Genomic DNA, 17,236 nt, shown 5'->3' with positions numbered 1-17,236 from the left:
GAGGAGGAGGATGAGGAGGAGGAGGAAGAGGAAGAGGAGAAGGAGAAGGAGGAGGAGAAGGTGGTGTTAGCCTCTACCCACTGCCCGGGAAAGTCTGTCTCCCTGTGTGCTGAGAATCCAAGATGGAGGAGACCTGCTACTGAGAGGCCCACAGGGACAACAAACCAACACGGGAAAGCAGTTTGGAACTTGCTAAGAAACAAACAAACAAACAAATAAAAAAAAAACCAAGAGTAGGCAAATTTGACTGCAGACTGAGGCAGGCTGGGAAAAACCTCACTTACTTGGGCTCAGCCCAGAAAGAAAACCCTCCTACATCATTAAAATGTGAAAAATGGAATATTTTTAAAAAAACAACTTCTGTTTCTGACGCTGTGGCTGAAATATGAAGAGGTTATGCAAAATTCAACCGGGAGAAAACACTGTCTGGTTTCAGCAGACCCAGTTCCTCTAATAACGGAAGACGACTCGACACACCCAAGCGTCCGTATAGGACACCAAATCTAGGGAGCGGACCAAAGAGCAGGGTCTGGGGCTGCAGGCGAGGGCCTCTGGGAATGAACTGGAGGGCTATCACATCCACAGCGCCTCACACCTGCTTCTGCCCTCTGCAAATCTCCACATCCCCCTGTCTGTCCAGTTTCCCTCGTGACCCCAGCCTCCCTTTGCCCACCTGGGATGGGCTGTCCCCCAAAGGTGATGTTGACATCATAGTCTCCCGGGGTGAAGGGGATGTACTCCACCGTGCAGCTGCCATCCTTGTTGTCCTTGCAGGACATCTTAGCTTCTGAGGGGCCCTCAATGGCTAGGCCAAGGCCCCCTGTGCCAGCACCCCTATAAAAGAACACTTCTGTCAGCTGTGCTAGAGCCAAGGAAATAATGGAAGGGTCTGGGGGTCAGGGAGGAACGAAGCGGGCAGGCTGCTGGGGCCCAGTGCTGGAGAGAGGGACGGCATGAGCTGTGGGAACGCAGGGAGAATGATCCCTGGTTACCCCTGAAGCAGGATAAAGTGGGTGACGGGACAAATGGGCAGGGCGAGCAGCAGGGGTCAAGACGGACATGACTTTGGGTCAGGGTGAGGCAAAGAGAAAGATACCTGGTTTCCACAGTGAAGCGGTTGGCCTTGTTGACCAAGCCACCCTCCAGGCCTGGCCCAAAGGCCCGCACTCGGGTGGGGTCACAGCCCTCGGTCACACCCACTCGGAAGGGGCTCTTGGGCACGGCTACTTCGTCATACAGCACCTCCACCAAATGCACCCCTGGAAGCCGGCCACAGCGTCAGTCAGGGGCCGCAGAACCCTCCTCCTTGCCCCCATCCCCAGCATGCCATGATCCAGCCCCACTCCTACAAACGCCTCACCTTCTTCATAGGCGGTGTACTGCACTCGGTAGGTGCCATCCCCATTGTCTGTCACATAGGTATCTGTCTTAGCCCCCGAGGGGTTGAGTACACGAGCCGTCACGTGGTTGCCACCCGTGGCTGTTAGAGACCTCGCATCCACAGTAAATTCAGTGGTCACCTCCCGCAGGACACCTAGATCCGGGGAGGCAGACTCAGCCTTCATGCTGCCCCTTCCTCATCCCGCACTCCACAGCTGTTCTTCCGGGTAGAGCCTAGCCTCCTCTCTGCACCCCATGAGGCTCAGGCCTCTCCTCACACCTCTGCCTCTGCCCCCTTCACCGTTTAGCGCCATCCTTTGCCCTTGCTGGTGCCGCGCCAGGCTGAGGACTGTGTCCGTCTTGCCTCTGCTCAGCTTATTCCAGTTGAGTCCGGCTCTCTTGCAAGCAGCCCACTCACGTAACTACCCCCTGATTCTTGGTGCCCACCACAACACGGCTTTCCCGCTGTGCCGCTTTATGTAGTCTCGGCTTTATTGGGTCTGAGATGCCTTCAATGGACGAGTTCAAAGATCTTACCAGAAAAGTGCCCAGGGGCAGATGTCATTTTGTCACAAGAGCAGAGATTAATAATCTTCATGCCCTGTTGAGCCCCCTCGTTCCTTTTCTGGGGTGCTGAGCCCCCGGAACCTCCATTTGTTCATCCCCCAGCTCTCCTCCCTCCTTCCTGACCTAGTCCCACAACTTGGCACTGTGGACGGCTCCTCTCTTACCATGTGGCTCCACACCAGGCCCGGAGACCTTGATGCCACTGGTATCAACTGCAGGCTGCACGTGGACACGGGTGGGGAACTTGGGTATGGGGTGGCCGCCATACTTGATGGTGATGGTGTAGGTGCCCGGGAAGGCAGGGCTGTAGGTGATGTGGTAGGTGCCATCCGCGTTGTTGTGGATCAGCACCTCGGCTTTGACGCCAGCATCGGACAGGATCTCAATGGTCAGCTCGGCCTCGCCCGCTTCCGAGCAGTCCACAGTGAAGGTGGCTGCCTCGCCAGCCTTGCCACGCTCCAGGCCCGGCCCACTGGCCCTCACCTTGCTTGGGTCGAACACAGGCTGGATGGTGGCCTTGAAGGGTGAGCCAGGGATGTGGGCTTCAGCAAACAGGATGTTGATGGTGTACTCGCCTGGCTCTGTGGGCAGGTAGCTGACAGCACAGGATCCGTCGCCATTGTCCTGGCACTCGATCTTGGCTTCGCAGGGGCCCTCAACAGTCAGCCCCAGGCCTCCGGTGCCAGCCCCTTTGGTGTCAATGGAGAATGGGGCAGGAGTGCCCACAAGCCCGCCCTTGAGACCAGGGCCATAAGCACAGACCTAGGAAGATAAGTATACATGTCAGTCCCCTGAACTCGGCTTCTGCAGCGCTCCCAGACTCTGCAGCTGTGACCTAGCTGTGACCTGGGGCGGTAGCAGCTACCACAGAGGCTTCACAACTCCAGGAGGGGACACTGAGGCAGAGACGACGCAACAGTGGATCAGGGTCTGATTCCAAGGCCAGGCTCTGAGACCGGTCCTACGCAAAGGATGGTCCTGGCCCTGGATGCGCCTGCTCCAGGCATGCATGTCCTGCTGATCTCTGCCAACAACTAACTCACCCATATTTTCTACAGGCCCCCAACTCCTGGATCCCACCAGCCCCTGTGTATTTACCTTGGAGGGATCAGGAGGCAGGACGCCTTCCACAGTAAAGGGGCTACCAGGTACTGGGTGACCATCGTAGGTGATGTCCACTTTGTAAGGTCCCTCTTCAGGGGGCATGTAACGCACAGCTTGGGCTTCGGCTCCACCCCCAGGCTCCAGTTTGCAGGGGATAGGTCGTCGGGAGGGTGAGGTCATCCGCACATCTAGCTGACCCTGACCACCAGCCCCTCTTGTGTTCACTGAGAAGGCCTGTTCCTGTCCCACAGCCACCTCTGCATGGGGCAAGGGACACCGTGAGCAGAGACTCAGGACATTCACCCAATACCCTGCAATCCCAGGGTGGCTCTTCACTTACTGCTATTAAGGCCTTGAACTTTGACCTTGCTGAGATCCAATGGGGGTGCTACATTTACCACAAAGGGACTTTTGGGGACAGGGTCCCCACCGTACGTCACTGTTACTGCCATGTTGCCCTGTTGGGTACAAGAGAAAGACGGAGTGGCTAAGATATGACCTGGTAACAGCTCCTTGAACTCCACAGCTCACTGAAGGGGTCTGATGTTGAGGAGCGCACATTCAGACCCCATCAGCAGCACAGGGGACAGCATGGGGGATGAGACATACCTGCTGCACAGCAGTGTACTTGACAGTGTATGAGTAATCATGGTTGTCAATGATTTCAAAGTCCCGCACGGCCTCGCCCTTGGCTGCCCCAGCAAAGTGCACATCCAGCTTGGCCTTGCCGGCTCCCTTGGTCAGCACCGTGAAGTGAGTCGGCTTTCCAACTTCCACACCTGGAAGCCCCCACCCCAAAGATGGTAATGAGGGCCTGAAAACCAATTAACCACAACCCCAACTCACACCAGCCCCGTCCTGGCCCAGGCGTCTACCTGTGCGGCTCAGCCCGGGGCCCTCAGCTTTGACCTTGCTGGCGTCGTGGGATGGGTCCACCTTGATGTGGAAGGGACTGGCAGGGATCTCCTGGATGTGGAAAAGTCTGGGTCAGGTTTCCCAGGGGGCAGTATTGAGCTAGCTGCTGCCCAGGATGCTCAGGGATCCACTGAGAGCAAAGACAACCTTTAAAGGCACTTCCCTCCCATGCTGTCTGGGGCACAGTGCACACACACACACACACACACACACACACACACACACACACACACACACAGAGGACTCCACAGCCTCTGGGTAACTGCGCCTTCTGCCCCGGGAACAGCTCATTTCCAGCTGCCTTTACCATGCAAGCCCACACCCTCCAGCAGCTGAGGGCCGGCGTACCTGGTTGGCAAACAGCACCATGATGGTGTAGTGGCCAGCCCCTGGGGGTGTATACTTGACTGTGAAGGTGTCATTGTCATTCTTGATGATGTCAAAGTCGATGTCAGCTTCCACAGGCCCCACCACCCCAGGTGCACACTTGATGCCAATGCTCACATCGCCTGAGAGGGAGGAAGGGCAGGGGGCTGTGAGACTCAAGGGCGCCTCACATTGGAGTCTCCTGGAATTGCACTAGGTGACTGGTTCCAGCGGATCCCAGCCCTTCCCACCCAGAACACATCCCCAAGGGAGTTGTGTACCTTGTCCGGCTTCACTGCAGTCCACTGTGAAATAGGTGGGTTCATTGGCCTTAAGGCCTGTCTTCTCCACTCCGGGGCCGTATACCTTTACCCGCTCAGGATGGCTGCCCTCTCCCACGTTCACCTGCGGACAGGGGTTTGATGCTCAGGGTTCTCCTTTTTTTTTTTTTTGATATTCGGGCTAAGTTTTCCCGGCAGCTCCCCTCCCCAGCCTCAGCCGGACCAGTCTTAGCCTCTTTGTTAGGGCCTTGAGGCAGGAAAATGTGCACAGGGTTCGTGACAGCAATATCTGCTACACGGGGCCCACACTCCTCTGGGACTCCTGGCAGCGTGCATGGGGCAGAGCTGGTAGACATACCCTGAAGGGGCTCTTGGGCACGTTGACGCCGCCCCAGGAGACGATGATGGTATGTTTAACGGGCTTGGTAGGCACGTAGGAGCAACGGAAGGTGCCATCACCATTGGGGATCACCTTGATGTCGATGGGGCAGCCGTCTGCATCCTGTGGGCACCAGGAAAGCAATGTTCACGAGGGCAGAAGCGGCCACACGGTCTCTCGGTGCGCCCTCTGCTGGATCAGGCACTCTCTGCACCGTTCCCATTCAGTATCTACACACCCACTCCAAGACCCAGCCACTGATACCAGGTCCTGAGTCTACTACCACATACTTTGGTGGCCAGTACCTACCCTGGGAGCCAAAAGACTTGGCACGAGGCCACCCGCGTGGCCTGCTTCCCAGCTTATGTTTAGCTTATACGTTAGTCAGGGAGAGGCCGGGCTAAGCCAATGTTCCTAAAATTGATTAACAAGCCTTTTAAAGAGCAGCTGTCTCCTTGGAGCCTCAAGACCTTCAGGGGTCAGTGGACACTAGTTTGTAAAACTGACTTGAAGCCAATCTCATATTTGGTGAAATCATCTTTCAACTACAAATTATCGATTCAAAAGTGCATTTGGGATAATATGCTATTAGAATTTTCATCAGTAAGAAAATACGGTTTTATTTTTCCGTAGAACTATGGCTATGTGAGACTCAATCCCGCCTTTCTGTGATGTTACAGCCTCCCTTCTGGAGGCCCCTGTATGGGGCAGTGGGGCACTGTGGGGTCAGCGAATGTCCCACCTGGGCATAGAGCTTCAGATCTCCCTTGCCAGCAGCACGGGCATCAATGGTGAACTCAGCCGGCTTGTCCACGATGCAGCCAGTGGGCTCCAGGCCGGGTCCAAAGGCTTTCACCTGTGTGGGGCGAGAGTGGAGGGTGGGGTTGGGGACAGGGGGAGGACCAGTGCACCGGAGCCCAGTCCAGACGGAGTATGGGAGCCGGTAACCCACCTTGTCCGGGAAGCAGTCTGGTGGGGCTGGTTGGATATGGGCAATGAAGGGTGAATCACGGATGTCCTCGTCATCACAGATGACGTGCACAGCATACTCCCCGGGCTCGGTGGGCCAGTACCGCACGTCACAGGAGCCGTCACCCTTGTCATCACACTCTATCTTGGCTTGTGAGGGCCCCTCGATGGAGAAGCCTGTGGAGAGGTGGGAAGGGTTGGAGAGCATTAAACAGCGGCAGCTAGGCCCCTAAGGCAGGTCCCCCATGTTTCCTTCTGCCCCCACCCCGGTTATCTTTATGTCCCCTGTCTATACTTTCCCTGATGCCCTTCAACATTTTCACCCTCTGCCCCCCCACTTCTCAGCACCAATCCTTTATATCCCACCTCTTCTGCCACCCAGCCACTTACCCAGCGTCCCCACTTCCGTGCCAATGGCTTCCACCACAAAGTCAGCTGACTTGCCCACCTGGCCAGTCTCCAAACCAGGACCCCACGCCCGCACTTTCTGGGTTCCGGCCTCTGGGCTCACCTGGACCTCAAAAGGACTAGGAAGAAGAAGGATTTGGCATCAATGGTAGGAAGCACCCAATCAGAGCCACTGCAGGGAGTGACCTCCTTTCCTTGCGGCCAGTGCCACACACGGGAAGACCCGACAGGGATGGGGTGTTATGCTTACCTGCGGGGAATGGCATAGCCACCCCACGTGATGGTCACCACATACTTCCCAGGTACCACAGGGTAATACTCGCACTCGAACACGCCGTCCCCTGCCTCCCGCACTTTCACGGGCTCCTCTGTACCCTCTGAGGAAATAGGGGCCAGGGAGTATGGGTCAAAAGTCTGGGAGTCCCAGGTTTTCGGTTCCTCCAAGGAGTCCTTGGGACCTAGGCCTATCTAAGGGAGATGCCAACAGTTGGCAGAGCTGAAACTAATATTGGAACCGTGTGTCAGCCCTGAGCACAGCAGCCCAGGTTAGCACACCTGGTAGAGAAAACTAGCTCCCATTTGCAGACTGGGAAACAGGCAGAGAGTAGAGTCCACAGTGCCTCTGGTCACTATGTCTCTGGAGTCTCAGGATGGGGTTGGGTGTCCTGGCTGTCATTGACTGTCAGAACTACTGTCCAGTCCCCCAGCCCTGGGCCCTGGCACTCACTTGGCCCCTTGACTGTGACCTTGAGTTCCCCGCTGCCAGCACCCTTGGTGAACACCTTGAAGTCAGCCACCTCTTTCACACGCACGCCTTTGGGCTGCAGGCCTCGCCCAGAGGCACGGCAGGCATTGGGATTGCAGGCTGCGGGAGGAAGAAACAGAAGGATTGAGTGTGAAGGGCCCCAGACAAAGGTCAAGCTTCTCGTCACCAACTGTACACGATCTCATGACTCCTCCCAGGAACTAGGCACGGCCTCATGCAACCCTGCCCCATGCTTTCTGTGTCCACCACAGAACCAGGACTGCTGGGAGCAAGGCTAGGTGCTGGGCAGGGATCTGGTGCAGGCCCAGGTCAGGGCCTTTTCCCAGAGCCGCTTGAGACAAAGACATGGCAGAGTCTGCACTGAGTGGGCTCAGAGAGAAGGAAGATTCTACCCACACCTAAGGCCTTCTACCTATAGCCCAGGTCTTCTCGGCACCACCATAGCGGCCTCACAAACGGTGGCATGCCACAAAACATCCAGCACCCCCATGGAACAAGAAGTTTTCCATGTAGCATTGCGCCTTTCCACCGCTCATGGGCAACGCATGGAAAGCAGCCTGCTACAATACAGGAAATGGCATGGAGCTCACGGGCCACCACAAAACTGACAGCGACACATACTCTCGACCCGCCGGAGACGAGAACACTGCTAGAGGCACAGAACCCAGACCCCGCCACAGAACACAGGCAGTGGCTCAGCAGCTGGGGCCAGGCAGGGCACGCTGAGAGACAGTGGGGCAGATCGCAAGTCTTACGATGGAAACGACCAGGCAAACAGGAAAAGAAAAATAGACCTGCCGGAGAACACAGGCACTGGCATGGAACTCCAGCCTGTCTCAGAGTGCCACAGAATGGGAGCAATCCACACCGTGTGGGCATGCCACAAGCACAGGTGAGGCCAGTCGGCTATGTCCATGCCTGGCCACACCTCCACTGGCGAGTACTAACGTGGCGTCACTCTCTTGGCCTGGTGGATGATGGGCACAGAGGGGGTGGGCGGCAGCAAGGGCGCTGAGTACAGGGAGAGAGCCGGTTGGGGGCGGGTTCATCAACTGAGGGCCTTTCATGGGATGTGTGCTCTGCCAAGGTGGCCCCGCCCTCGTCTCCCAACCCTCCTGTGTTGCCCATATTCTCTTTTCATGCAATCTCCGACCCTTCCCTTAACCAAACCAGCCTTCTTGGGGTGGAGGGATGAGAAAGACAGCTCCCTCTGAGTCCCATCTAGCCGCTCCTGTCTGTCTGCCTCAAGCCCGCAGCCTCTAGCTGTCACCCCACCACCACCTCCACCCCTGTGGAGGAAGTGCTGCGTTTCTCAGAACTGAAGTTTGGGGGACTTCAGTGAGGTGAAGCGCACTCACCTTCTGCCACGTGGACAGGGAAAGGACTTCGGGTGATGGGGGCACCAGCAAAGGCCACGTGCACCGTGTGCGGTCCCTCCATCACAGGCCTGTACGTGCAGCGGAATGTGTTGTCGCCCTTGTCCTCCAGGGTCACCTCTACCGTATCCCGCCGCCCTTGTGGGTCCACAATCACCACAGCCACATCGCCGCTGCCAGCCCCTGCGAAGGACAGGCCATCGGTACCCACTCTACACACACACACACATCTGATCAGCCTCCCTCATCAGACAGAGGCTGCCACTCAACCCGCCGTGGTTAACACTTACCTGCAGTGTAGATGTCAAAATAGGTGGGCTTGTTGGCCACGTTACCCACAGGTTCCAGGCCAGGGCCGCGGGCTGATACCTTGTTGGCATCTCCAAGAGCCATGCCCACGTTCACCTCAAAGGGGCTACGTTCGATGTTCTGGCCAGCAAAGAGCACTGTCACCTGAGGCAAAGGGGGGGGCCAAGGTTAGCTTAGGGGACACAGTTCTGAGGGAGTGAAGAGGCAAAATGAGGGTGAGAAACTGACAATGGCGGTGGGGTGTGGGCCAAGAGGGACAGCAGTGAAAGCAACAGCGTGGACATCCAGGAGGGCAGGAGGGCCGTCGGGGAGATACCTTGTGTAGCCCAGCAACCTTGGGCACATAGGAGACGGCGTACGTGCGGTCCTTGTCATTGTTGGGAACCACTTTGGCCTATTGGGAAGGAAAAAGATAGGAAATCACGTGAGTGTCACCCTTACTGATGCCACAGGCCCTGGACTCCTCTAGGGAGTCCAGCAGCCCCTGGTTCCAATCCCCTCATCCCCAGCGCTTCACTCTACCTCCTCGGTGTGCCCCTCGGGGTCTTCGATGTAGACCAGCACCTCGCCCATACCAGCATCTACTGTCTGCACGGTGAAGTGGGCTGGCTGCAGCACAGTGTTGCCCTGAGGCTCGATGCCTGCGGTCAGAAGCAGAATCCAGGTCACTCAAAGATCCTACACCTGCCCAGATGCCGTGGGACGGCTCTTAGGACTCAACACATACCCGGCCCGTAGGCGATGGCTTTCTTGGGGTTCAGCTGCTTAGAGCGAACGGGGGCACCAGGTTTGAGCTTGGCCTTAGGAAACTGGGACAAGTAGGTCATGACAGAATGCTCATCCACGTTGGGGTCCACGATTTCTTCAGGGGCAATCACCTGCCATAAGAAATGATGATGGCACAGGGCTCTCCCAGTCCCACCTGCTTCCTGGCCAGGTATCCTTATGGTCCTTTCCTCTCCATCACCCCTCCATTCTATCCTCCACTACGCCCATCTGCCAGTGTACCTGGGGCACTCCGAGCCAGTCATCTGCTTGCTGCATGGCCTCTCTGGCATTCTGCACAGGCTGATTGGGGTCCCAGGCTTCCCAGTCCGGGCAGAGACCTAGAGAGATGGTGGAAGAACATTTAACAGAGTAAACCACGGAGCTAGCACAGAGCATTTGTTTGGCCTACAATCCCAGAGTCCATGGATTCACATCCTTTTCCGCCAGCTCTAGGCCCTTCCCCAACCAGGTTCCCGTTATCCTCTGACGTTGCAAGCTATCACCAGTCCTTGATAGCACCAACAATGCATCCTTTCTCTCCCCCGATGACGCAGCCTGGCACCAGCCCTGCCAGCCAGCCTCCTGTTTAACCCAACCTAGCAGAGACCCTGGGCACCAAACCCCAACCAAGGACCCTTCCACTTCATCCATGCCAGCAGCCTAAGGATGGACAGGAGGTGAGAGCCCCGTCCCCCATAGTCCCATGATGTTGCTTTTCACAGGGGCTTAAAAGTCCCATCTCTCTAAGCTGTCCCACACTAAGAATAAGGCTATCTTAGAGATAAGATAGTTATCTCTCTCTTTTCAACTGCCTGTTGGGGAAACTGAGGCACTGAAGCAGCTGCTGGAAGAGAGATTACTTTGTATGGCCATCAAGAGCCCAGCCTTCCATCAGGTAGAATGCTGAGAGAATCCCAGACCACCCTGTGAAGAGTTGGTTGTGGGGGGTCAGGGAGCAGCTTGGTTCAAGACAGAGATAGATGGTCTGGCTGGTTATGGAGTCGGGTTGGTTCAAGACAGAGATAGATAGTCCGATAACACCAGCGAGGAAGGGGCCACTCAAGCTGGAATCCGTGACTGGCTGGGACAGCTGAGCTCACTGCTGGCAGCCACACCAGCTTTGGGCAATGGCTCAGCAGCTGGGAATGCTTCCCAGGCTGCATGCCCCCGCCTCCCACCCCTGCTCCCCAGCTGACCCCAGGGCGGGGGAGGATTCCCCCAGAGGGGCTGAAGCTCCTCAGGCCAACTGCCCCACGGTAGATGACAGGAAGGAGCTGGTTGTTAGGTGGGGCTCTGGTTTGTACAGCTCAGCTCTCTAAGGGCTCTGATCTGCTCGGACCTCACCAGGCTGGCCCAGAAGGGCAGGCCGGGGTCACCTGCCATTGGACAACACAATGACACCATCCTGGGCCTCACCCTTCTCTCAAAGCCGTCTCAAGAGGCATACAAAGAGTCTTTTCTGTATCCAGCTTGGGATTTCTTGCTGTAAGTCCCACCTATTTCCTTTCTTCCTGCTGGAGTAGCGGAATGGTGTTCATGTGACAAAACAGGCCCTGGCTCTGAGGTCACTTCTGGAGTGTGTTTTTGGATAAATCACTAGTCCTCTCTGGACTTCTAGGCTTGCCTATAAAATGATTGGTTAGAATCCTTTTCTTGCTCCTATCGAATCTAGCCCAGTCACCAGATAACCTTGATCCCAGCTGCAAGAGGAGCAAACCCCCTGGGTGGTCCCGATCCCTTGGGGATGTCATGACAAATAGCGAGCCTCAGCCTCTCCAGGTCATCTCCCACTCTGCTCCTGGACTAACCGTTGCACGGTGTGTGTTTGCTTACTCACCAGGGGCACAGTTGTCCACCAGGGCACCCAGAGCCTTGCCATCCTGCCAGTCTCGATTAAAGTTGGTGATGGGCAGCTGGGGCACCTTGTTCTGAATCCAGCCAAGCAGCCGCTGTTTGGGTGTTTGTTTGCGGGCATCCTCATCATCTTCATCCTCCCACATGGGCATGGAGATGGAGTAGTGAAGGATCAGTGTCCAGATCAGGCCCAGGATCAGCTTCAGGTTCCCATCCACGATGGCCTTGCTGTCTGCAGAGCAAAGAGGACAAGCCAGCTCAGAGAGGTATCCCGTGGTGGTACCCTCCATCTCCGACAGTGCCCCGGAGCAGCTGTTTGAGCGACAGGGTTAGAATCCTCCTCCCTCCGGGACCTATCTTCTCTGCCTACCTTCTCCTTCATTCACTCCTGAGAACCTCACCAGATGCCAAGTTCTTTCTGGTCTCATCTTCAGAAACGGGCTGCTCCCCTCTTTGGCACCCCTTCCTCTACCCCAAGACCATCCCCAGCACTGGGCCAGTCTCCCTCCCATCTACGCAAGTGCCCTAACTGGCTTTGCCCCGAGTCAGGATCTGATGTAGCCTGGCCTGGATAGCCTTGAATCCTGCTCCTCCAGCCTCTACTTCTGAGACCCGGCATCATAGGCACAAGCACCACATCGGGTTACACAGCACTAGGATCAGCTCAGGGTCTCATGGATGTCAGGGGAGCACTCCACCAGCTAAGCCACATCCCTAGGCCCCGTGTTTTAACCGATGATTGACACCCAGGCTGCACATATTAGAGAATATAATCTGATAAGCTCTGACAATCAGCCATACTCACAAAACCGTTGGCATGAAATAAAAATAATAAATACAACCATCACTCCTCAAATTTTCTCATACATAACTTTCTGTGATCCTCCCTCTTGCCTGTTGTGCCCCCATCTTCTGTCTGCTTCCTAGTTTTATATAAATGGGATCGATTGGGACATTGTTCTCCTTTTTCTTTATGTTCTAGCTTCCTTCACTATAGAACTTGAATTTTATCATTTTCTGTTTGTGTGTATATGTGAGCATATGTATGTGTATATGTGTGTGTATACATGAGTGTGTGTATATATGTATGTATATGTGTGTGTGCATGTTTGTTTATGTGTGAGTGTGTATATGTGTGTATACATGTGAGTGTGTGTATATATGTGTGTGAGTATATGTTTGTATATGTGTGAGTGTGTATATGTGGTATACATGTGAGTGTGTATATGTGAGAATATGTATGTGTATATGTGGCATACATGTGAGTGTGTATGTATATGTGTGTGAATGTATGTTTGTATATGTGTGAGTGTGTATATGTGAGTGTATATGTGTATATATGACAGTGTGTGTATATGTGTGTATATGTGTATATATGTACACACACACACATATATATACACACAAGTGTGTGTGTGTGTGTGTGTGTGTGTGTGTATAACAGAAATTGATGTCAGGTGTCTTCTTCAATCATTCCCCATCTCATTTTTAGATAGAACCTCTGTAGGAACCTGAAGCTTAGCAGTTTAGCCAGACTGGCTGGCTGGTCAGGCATCCCCGAGGATTCTTTTCTCTCCGCCTCCCCGTTTTGGGATTCCAGGTGTACCAGCTTTTTACACAGGCATTGGGGATCTGAACTCAGGTCCTCAGACTTGCATCCCAAGTACTTTACCAACCTAGCCATCTCCCGGGATTTTGTTTCTATAGTGGAGCTCGAACTTTCAGGGTCTCAGTAAAAGTGGATGACTATTTTGAAAGCTTAAGTTAAAGTTGAGCAGGACCAGATCAAGCCTGCCTCTATTCTGGTCTGCAAGCTGAAAGGGTTTCTGTAACAGGCAGGTCTGGGGGAGAGAAGGGATACAATATATGCTCAGCCAAACCTTGGAAGTTACATTGCCTAACGCTGAGGGTTAATGGTATTTCACAGGAGGTAGGGGAAATATCACACTCGTGGCCTCAACTCTCAGGGAATACTTTGGACCCCAACTGGTAGACTATAGATTTTGGAATTCATCTTGTCTGAAATCAGCTTCCCTGAGCCCTGCTTGTAGGATGCAAGCAGGGACAGAAGACTCAGTTTTGTTTACTGAGGTTCCAGAGAGACAAGAGGGAGAGACTGGAGGCTCCCCTTACACATCATTTCCTGTTCTCCTTTCCTCAGATTTTGGGGAGCTTGCTAGGGGACAAGGGCCTGGGGAGCCTCTGTCATCCTCCTTTCCTCTCCCACCTGCCCCCCCAGGGCAGAGGAATCTATTGGCCCCACCCCCATCCTCAGGCCCCGAAGTCACTGATTCATTCTTCCCCAGCAGCTCCGCAGCCCGCCCCTTTCCCCTGGCTTCGCTGCAGCACAATGGTTTGGCAGCTCTCAGATTCCATGACACACGGCCTCCCGGTGCTCTCCAACACTCTCTCAAACACGGGTTCACAACACTTTCACACAGACGGGACACCCGGGTACCCCCAGCCGCTCTCACAGCTGCCCAAGCCCAAGTCAGGATCCCAGACCCAGAAGGCTTATTTGCAAACTGGAGCCAGACCCCAGAGAGGGAGACCTTGAAGCCGCAGTGTTGCGAGGGGGTGGAGCTGGAGGGGGGTCATTCATGTTTGCTGGAAAGAGCGGTTTCTCCCTAGCAACTGGCCCTGGGCCAGACAGCAAGTGGTCCCCAGCTTGGGGCAGGAGGGGGCGGGTAGCAGGCCCAGAGTTCCACCCTGGGAGCTATGACCTTCCTCTCCTTCCACCCTCTTAGGAGGGCAGGCAGGGGAGAGGGTGGTGGAGCAGTTCAAGCCAGGCTCCTTCCTGCAGAGCATCCCACCACCTAGTCGCTGCCTGTCGGGGGGGGGGGGGGAGGGATAACCCCAAGGGGTGGGAGGGGCCAGACAGCTAGCTTGTGACCCCCACCCCTTGCCTAGAATAGAGGGGAGGAGACAGGGCTGGCCAAGGGAGGGGCTGGGACAGCTGCTGTCCTTCCAGCCCCTCCCTCAGCTATTGGCTCTCAGAGAAGGAATAGCAACTGGAGAACAGCTGCGGGACAGAGCTGCCTCATAGGCCTCTTTGTTTAGAGGGACTGAGAGGGTGGTGGGGGTTGCACTCCGTGCCGGGGGTAAGAGGGGCAACTAGCTCTTCAAACCCAGCCAGGCCTAGAACTCTTCTTCCAGGTGAACTTAGCTGTCAGCAATCTTTCCAGGCCCCAACTTCCCTTCTAGTGAGAACTCCACCCTCAGGTGCCCGGATGTTCATTCTGTCTTGAGATAGTATCTGGCGGAAGACCCCTTCCCAGTCTAGATAGGATGGGGAGCCAGAAAAAGTAGGGTGAGCCCCTCCCCCTTGCGGTATTCCCTTTCCATCTCCTAGGGACCGCTGTCTGGTGTTTGTACCCCTTCCCTCCAGCCTCAGCCCCAACTCCAGCTCAGCCGCTGAATTGCTGACAGCTTATCTCATCAGCACAGGGTGAGCCACTTGGCCCAAACAGGGCACAATTCCCCTTCCTCTCAGCGGGAACCCTGGAGTTTCCCTCCCGCCCCCAAACTAGCGCTCGTTTCTTCCCCCCTCTACTCTGGGCTGGCCCCTCCGCTGCAGAGCCAAGGGGGCTGGAACCAGGCACCGCCGTGGTGAGGGGGAGGGGAGAGGTGCGCAGGGGAAGGATGAGGCCTGGAGAGGGGCCCACCGCCCCCGCAGCCAGCAGGGAAGGGAGGCTGAGCCATTTCCTATAATGTCTTACAGAGGCTGCAGACTTTCCCCTGAGACCCCACCTGGGACAATCAGTACAGTCTCTCAAGTCCCGATGTGACGGGGGCGTGTGGGGGGTGGCAGCTTGTCTTGAGCCCACCCCGCCACCTTCACACTCATCCAACACTCTCCTAATTCTTAGCCCCCCCCCACACACACCAGGGCCCCCTCCCCCACCCCTTGTCCTCAGGCTTGTCCTTCTGGAAAGCTCAGAGACATCTGCTGTGTCACGGAGACAGGGCTATTTCCAGGCCAGAGCAGGAGGGTGGGGTGTGTGGGGGGTAGTGCTGGGGCTAGAAGAGGTAAGGCCCCGGCAGAAGCCTGGACAGGGCAAAGGGCCCCACACTGATCTCAGCTGCTAATTCAGGAGGCCTGGGGGTGGCCCTAAGGCCCACTAGCGAGTGGACAGACATCTAGTCAAGTAGTGACGTCTCTGGGAGTATCTTGTAGTGGCGGACAACACCTGGCACCATGTACAGTTCCCCTTCTAGGGCCTAGGGTGCATCCTCTCGGAGGGTCCTTCCAGTATAGCCCAGTAGGGTTCTAAGAGTTCACCCAAGGTGCAAACTGGACACCTTAGTCCTGGCGGGGCAGGGCTGTGAGGGGGTGGGGCAGCCTTTTACCACCCAAAGCCCACCACCCTGAGCTTCGGGACTTGCAGGACTAGCGTGTCTCCCCCACCCCCACTCGAACTGACACACCTTCCAAATCTGGTTACACTCAATGACTTCCTCTCTTCCGTTCCCCTCCCTCTAGGGCAGCTTGACCCTTAGCTGCAGCCAATCCCAGGCCAGGGGGTGGGTTGGAACAGGGCACGGACCGTCAGGAGTCTTCCCCCCCCCCCCACCCAGGCTACTGAAGCGACCAGGGCTATCAGGAGTTAAAGCTCCCAGCCCGTCGCTCAACGCCTTTTTAGGTTTCTGAGGCTGGGCTCCGTTTGCCCTAGCCCGGCCAGATCCCAGATGGGGAGCACATGCCTGCTAACTGCCTCACTGGAGCTTCGGGCCACTAGTCTCCTGGCCTCAGGGCACTGAGGACCCAGAGGCGGTTGGGACCTGTCCTAAGTCTGCTTTGCCTAGCAGCGAAGGGAATAGGAAGCCATTTGCTTTCACGGGGGTGGGGGGAGACGCCCCCAGGAATTCACAATGGGCACCAGTCCTGTCCTCTCAAGCATGCGCAAGGGTTGCCCAATGGAAGGAAAAGAAGGGGACACTAAGCAGGTTGGTAGGCGTGGGCCTAGGGAGGCTGAAACTGAGAGGTTCGGTTAACTTCGGAAAGGTTGGACTTCCCAGGGGTGCCAGCTGTCGCTAGAGGGGTGTCAGGGCTGCAGCCTGTGCTAGTGAGGGAGAAACCCAACCAGGGTCCTTTCTTTGGAACCGCTCTCTCCCGGCTCCAGGGACCCACACCTGTGTCCCCTGTCCCAAACCCCGCTGTGACCGTGCCCTGTTGCCCGCACTGACCGATGGACACGAGCTTGATATGTTCGCGCTCCAGGAACTCCAGGGCCACAGACACATTCTCCAGCTTCATCTGGCGGAAGTTGGGGCGCGGGTGGAACTTGCGGTACATGCGTTTCTGGCTGAGCACTTCGAGCAGCGCGATGAGGCGCAGCCCGTCGCTGAGGTCGCGCTGCAGGTCGTTCAGGCGCTTGCCCACACACTTCAGGTGCTCGTTGCACCACCGCGTGAAAGTGTTTTGCTGGATCTTCTTCCATGGCGCGTCCTCCGCTAGGTCCTTCTCGGTCGACGGCATCTCGTCCGCCTCGTCGGCCAGGCCGAGACCGGAGGCGTCCGAGTAGTTGCTGTTGTTCATCATGCTGGCACTGCAGGGGGCCGGGGACTCGGGACTGCGGGTGCTGTCGGGGCGCTGTCGGAGCGGGACACTGCGCTCTCGGAAACTTGTCTTGCGCTCTGGCTGGCGGGGCTCGCGGGCCTCCTGGGCTGAGCTGCTGGGCTGTCCGGCTGGGGCTCTATCTCCCTCCGGGGCGGAGCGGTGCTCTGGAAATGCGGGCCAGGCCCGGGCAGGGGGTTTAAGAAGCCCCCGGGCTGCCGACCTCCCCCCGCAGCG

At 56.3% G+C, this 17,236-nt stretch overlaps 1 protein-coding gene across 2 annotated transcripts in view; it reads right to left on the bottom strand.

Moving 5' to 3' along the window:
- Nucleotides 1–17,236, bottom strand: part of Flnc (filamin C) — a 28,182-nt gene extending 10,946 nt beyond the window's left edge. For both annotated transcript variants that reach the window (XM_005365747.3, XM_026788580.1), the window contains exons 1-24: nt 16,630–17,236; nt 11,426–11,674; nt 9,829–9,926; nt 9,548–9,698; nt 9,343–9,461; nt 9,137–9,214; nt 8,802–8,964; nt 8,494–8,694; nt 7,097–7,234; nt 6,620–6,746; nt 6,352–6,488; nt 5,945–6,138; nt 5,735–5,848; nt 4,972–5,115; nt 4,614–4,737; nt 4,315–4,475; nt 3,927–4,017; nt 3,661–3,830; nt 3,392–3,509; nt 3,046–3,308; nt 2,112–2,709; nt 1,361–1,534; nt 1,097–1,259; nt 674–834 (exon numbers count right to left, since the gene is read on the bottom strand). In XM_005365747.3, the coding sequence (XP_005365804.1) occupies nt 674–834; nt 1,097–1,259; nt 1,361–1,534; nt 2,112–2,709; nt 3,046–3,308; nt 3,392–3,509; nt 3,661–3,830; nt 3,927–4,017; nt 4,315–4,475; nt 4,614–4,737; nt 4,972–5,115; nt 5,735–5,848; nt 5,945–6,138; nt 6,352–6,488; nt 6,620–6,746; nt 7,097–7,234; nt 8,494–8,694; nt 8,802–8,964; nt 9,137–9,214; nt 9,343–9,461; nt 9,548–9,698; nt 9,829–9,926; nt 11,426–11,674; nt 16,630–16,984 (4,291 nt within the window). In that variant the 5' untranslated portion in view covers nt 16,985–17,236. The remainder of the gene's footprint in view (nt 1–673; nt 835–1,096; nt 1,260–1,360; nt 1,535–2,111; nt 2,710–3,045; nt 3,309–3,391; nt 3,510–3,660; nt 3,831–3,926; nt 4,018–4,314; nt 4,476–4,613; nt 4,738–4,971; nt 5,116–5,734; nt 5,849–5,944; nt 6,139–6,351; nt 6,489–6,619; nt 6,747–7,096; nt 7,235–8,493; nt 8,695–8,801; nt 8,965–9,136; nt 9,215–9,342; nt 9,462–9,547; nt 9,699–9,828; nt 9,927–11,425; nt 11,675–16,629) is intronic.

Source organism: Microtus ochrogaster, unplaced genomic scaffold (assembly GCF_000317375.1).
Source record: "Microtus ochrogaster isolate Prairie Vole_2 unplaced genomic scaffold, MicOch1.0 UNK4, whole genome shotgun sequence".
Taxonomy (NCBI): domain Eukaryota; kingdom Metazoa; phylum Chordata; class Mammalia; order Rodentia; family Cricetidae; genus Microtus; species Microtus ochrogaster.
The sequence above is the reverse complement of the archived record's forward strand: the minus strand, read 5'-3'. Positions and strand labels throughout refer to the sequence as shown.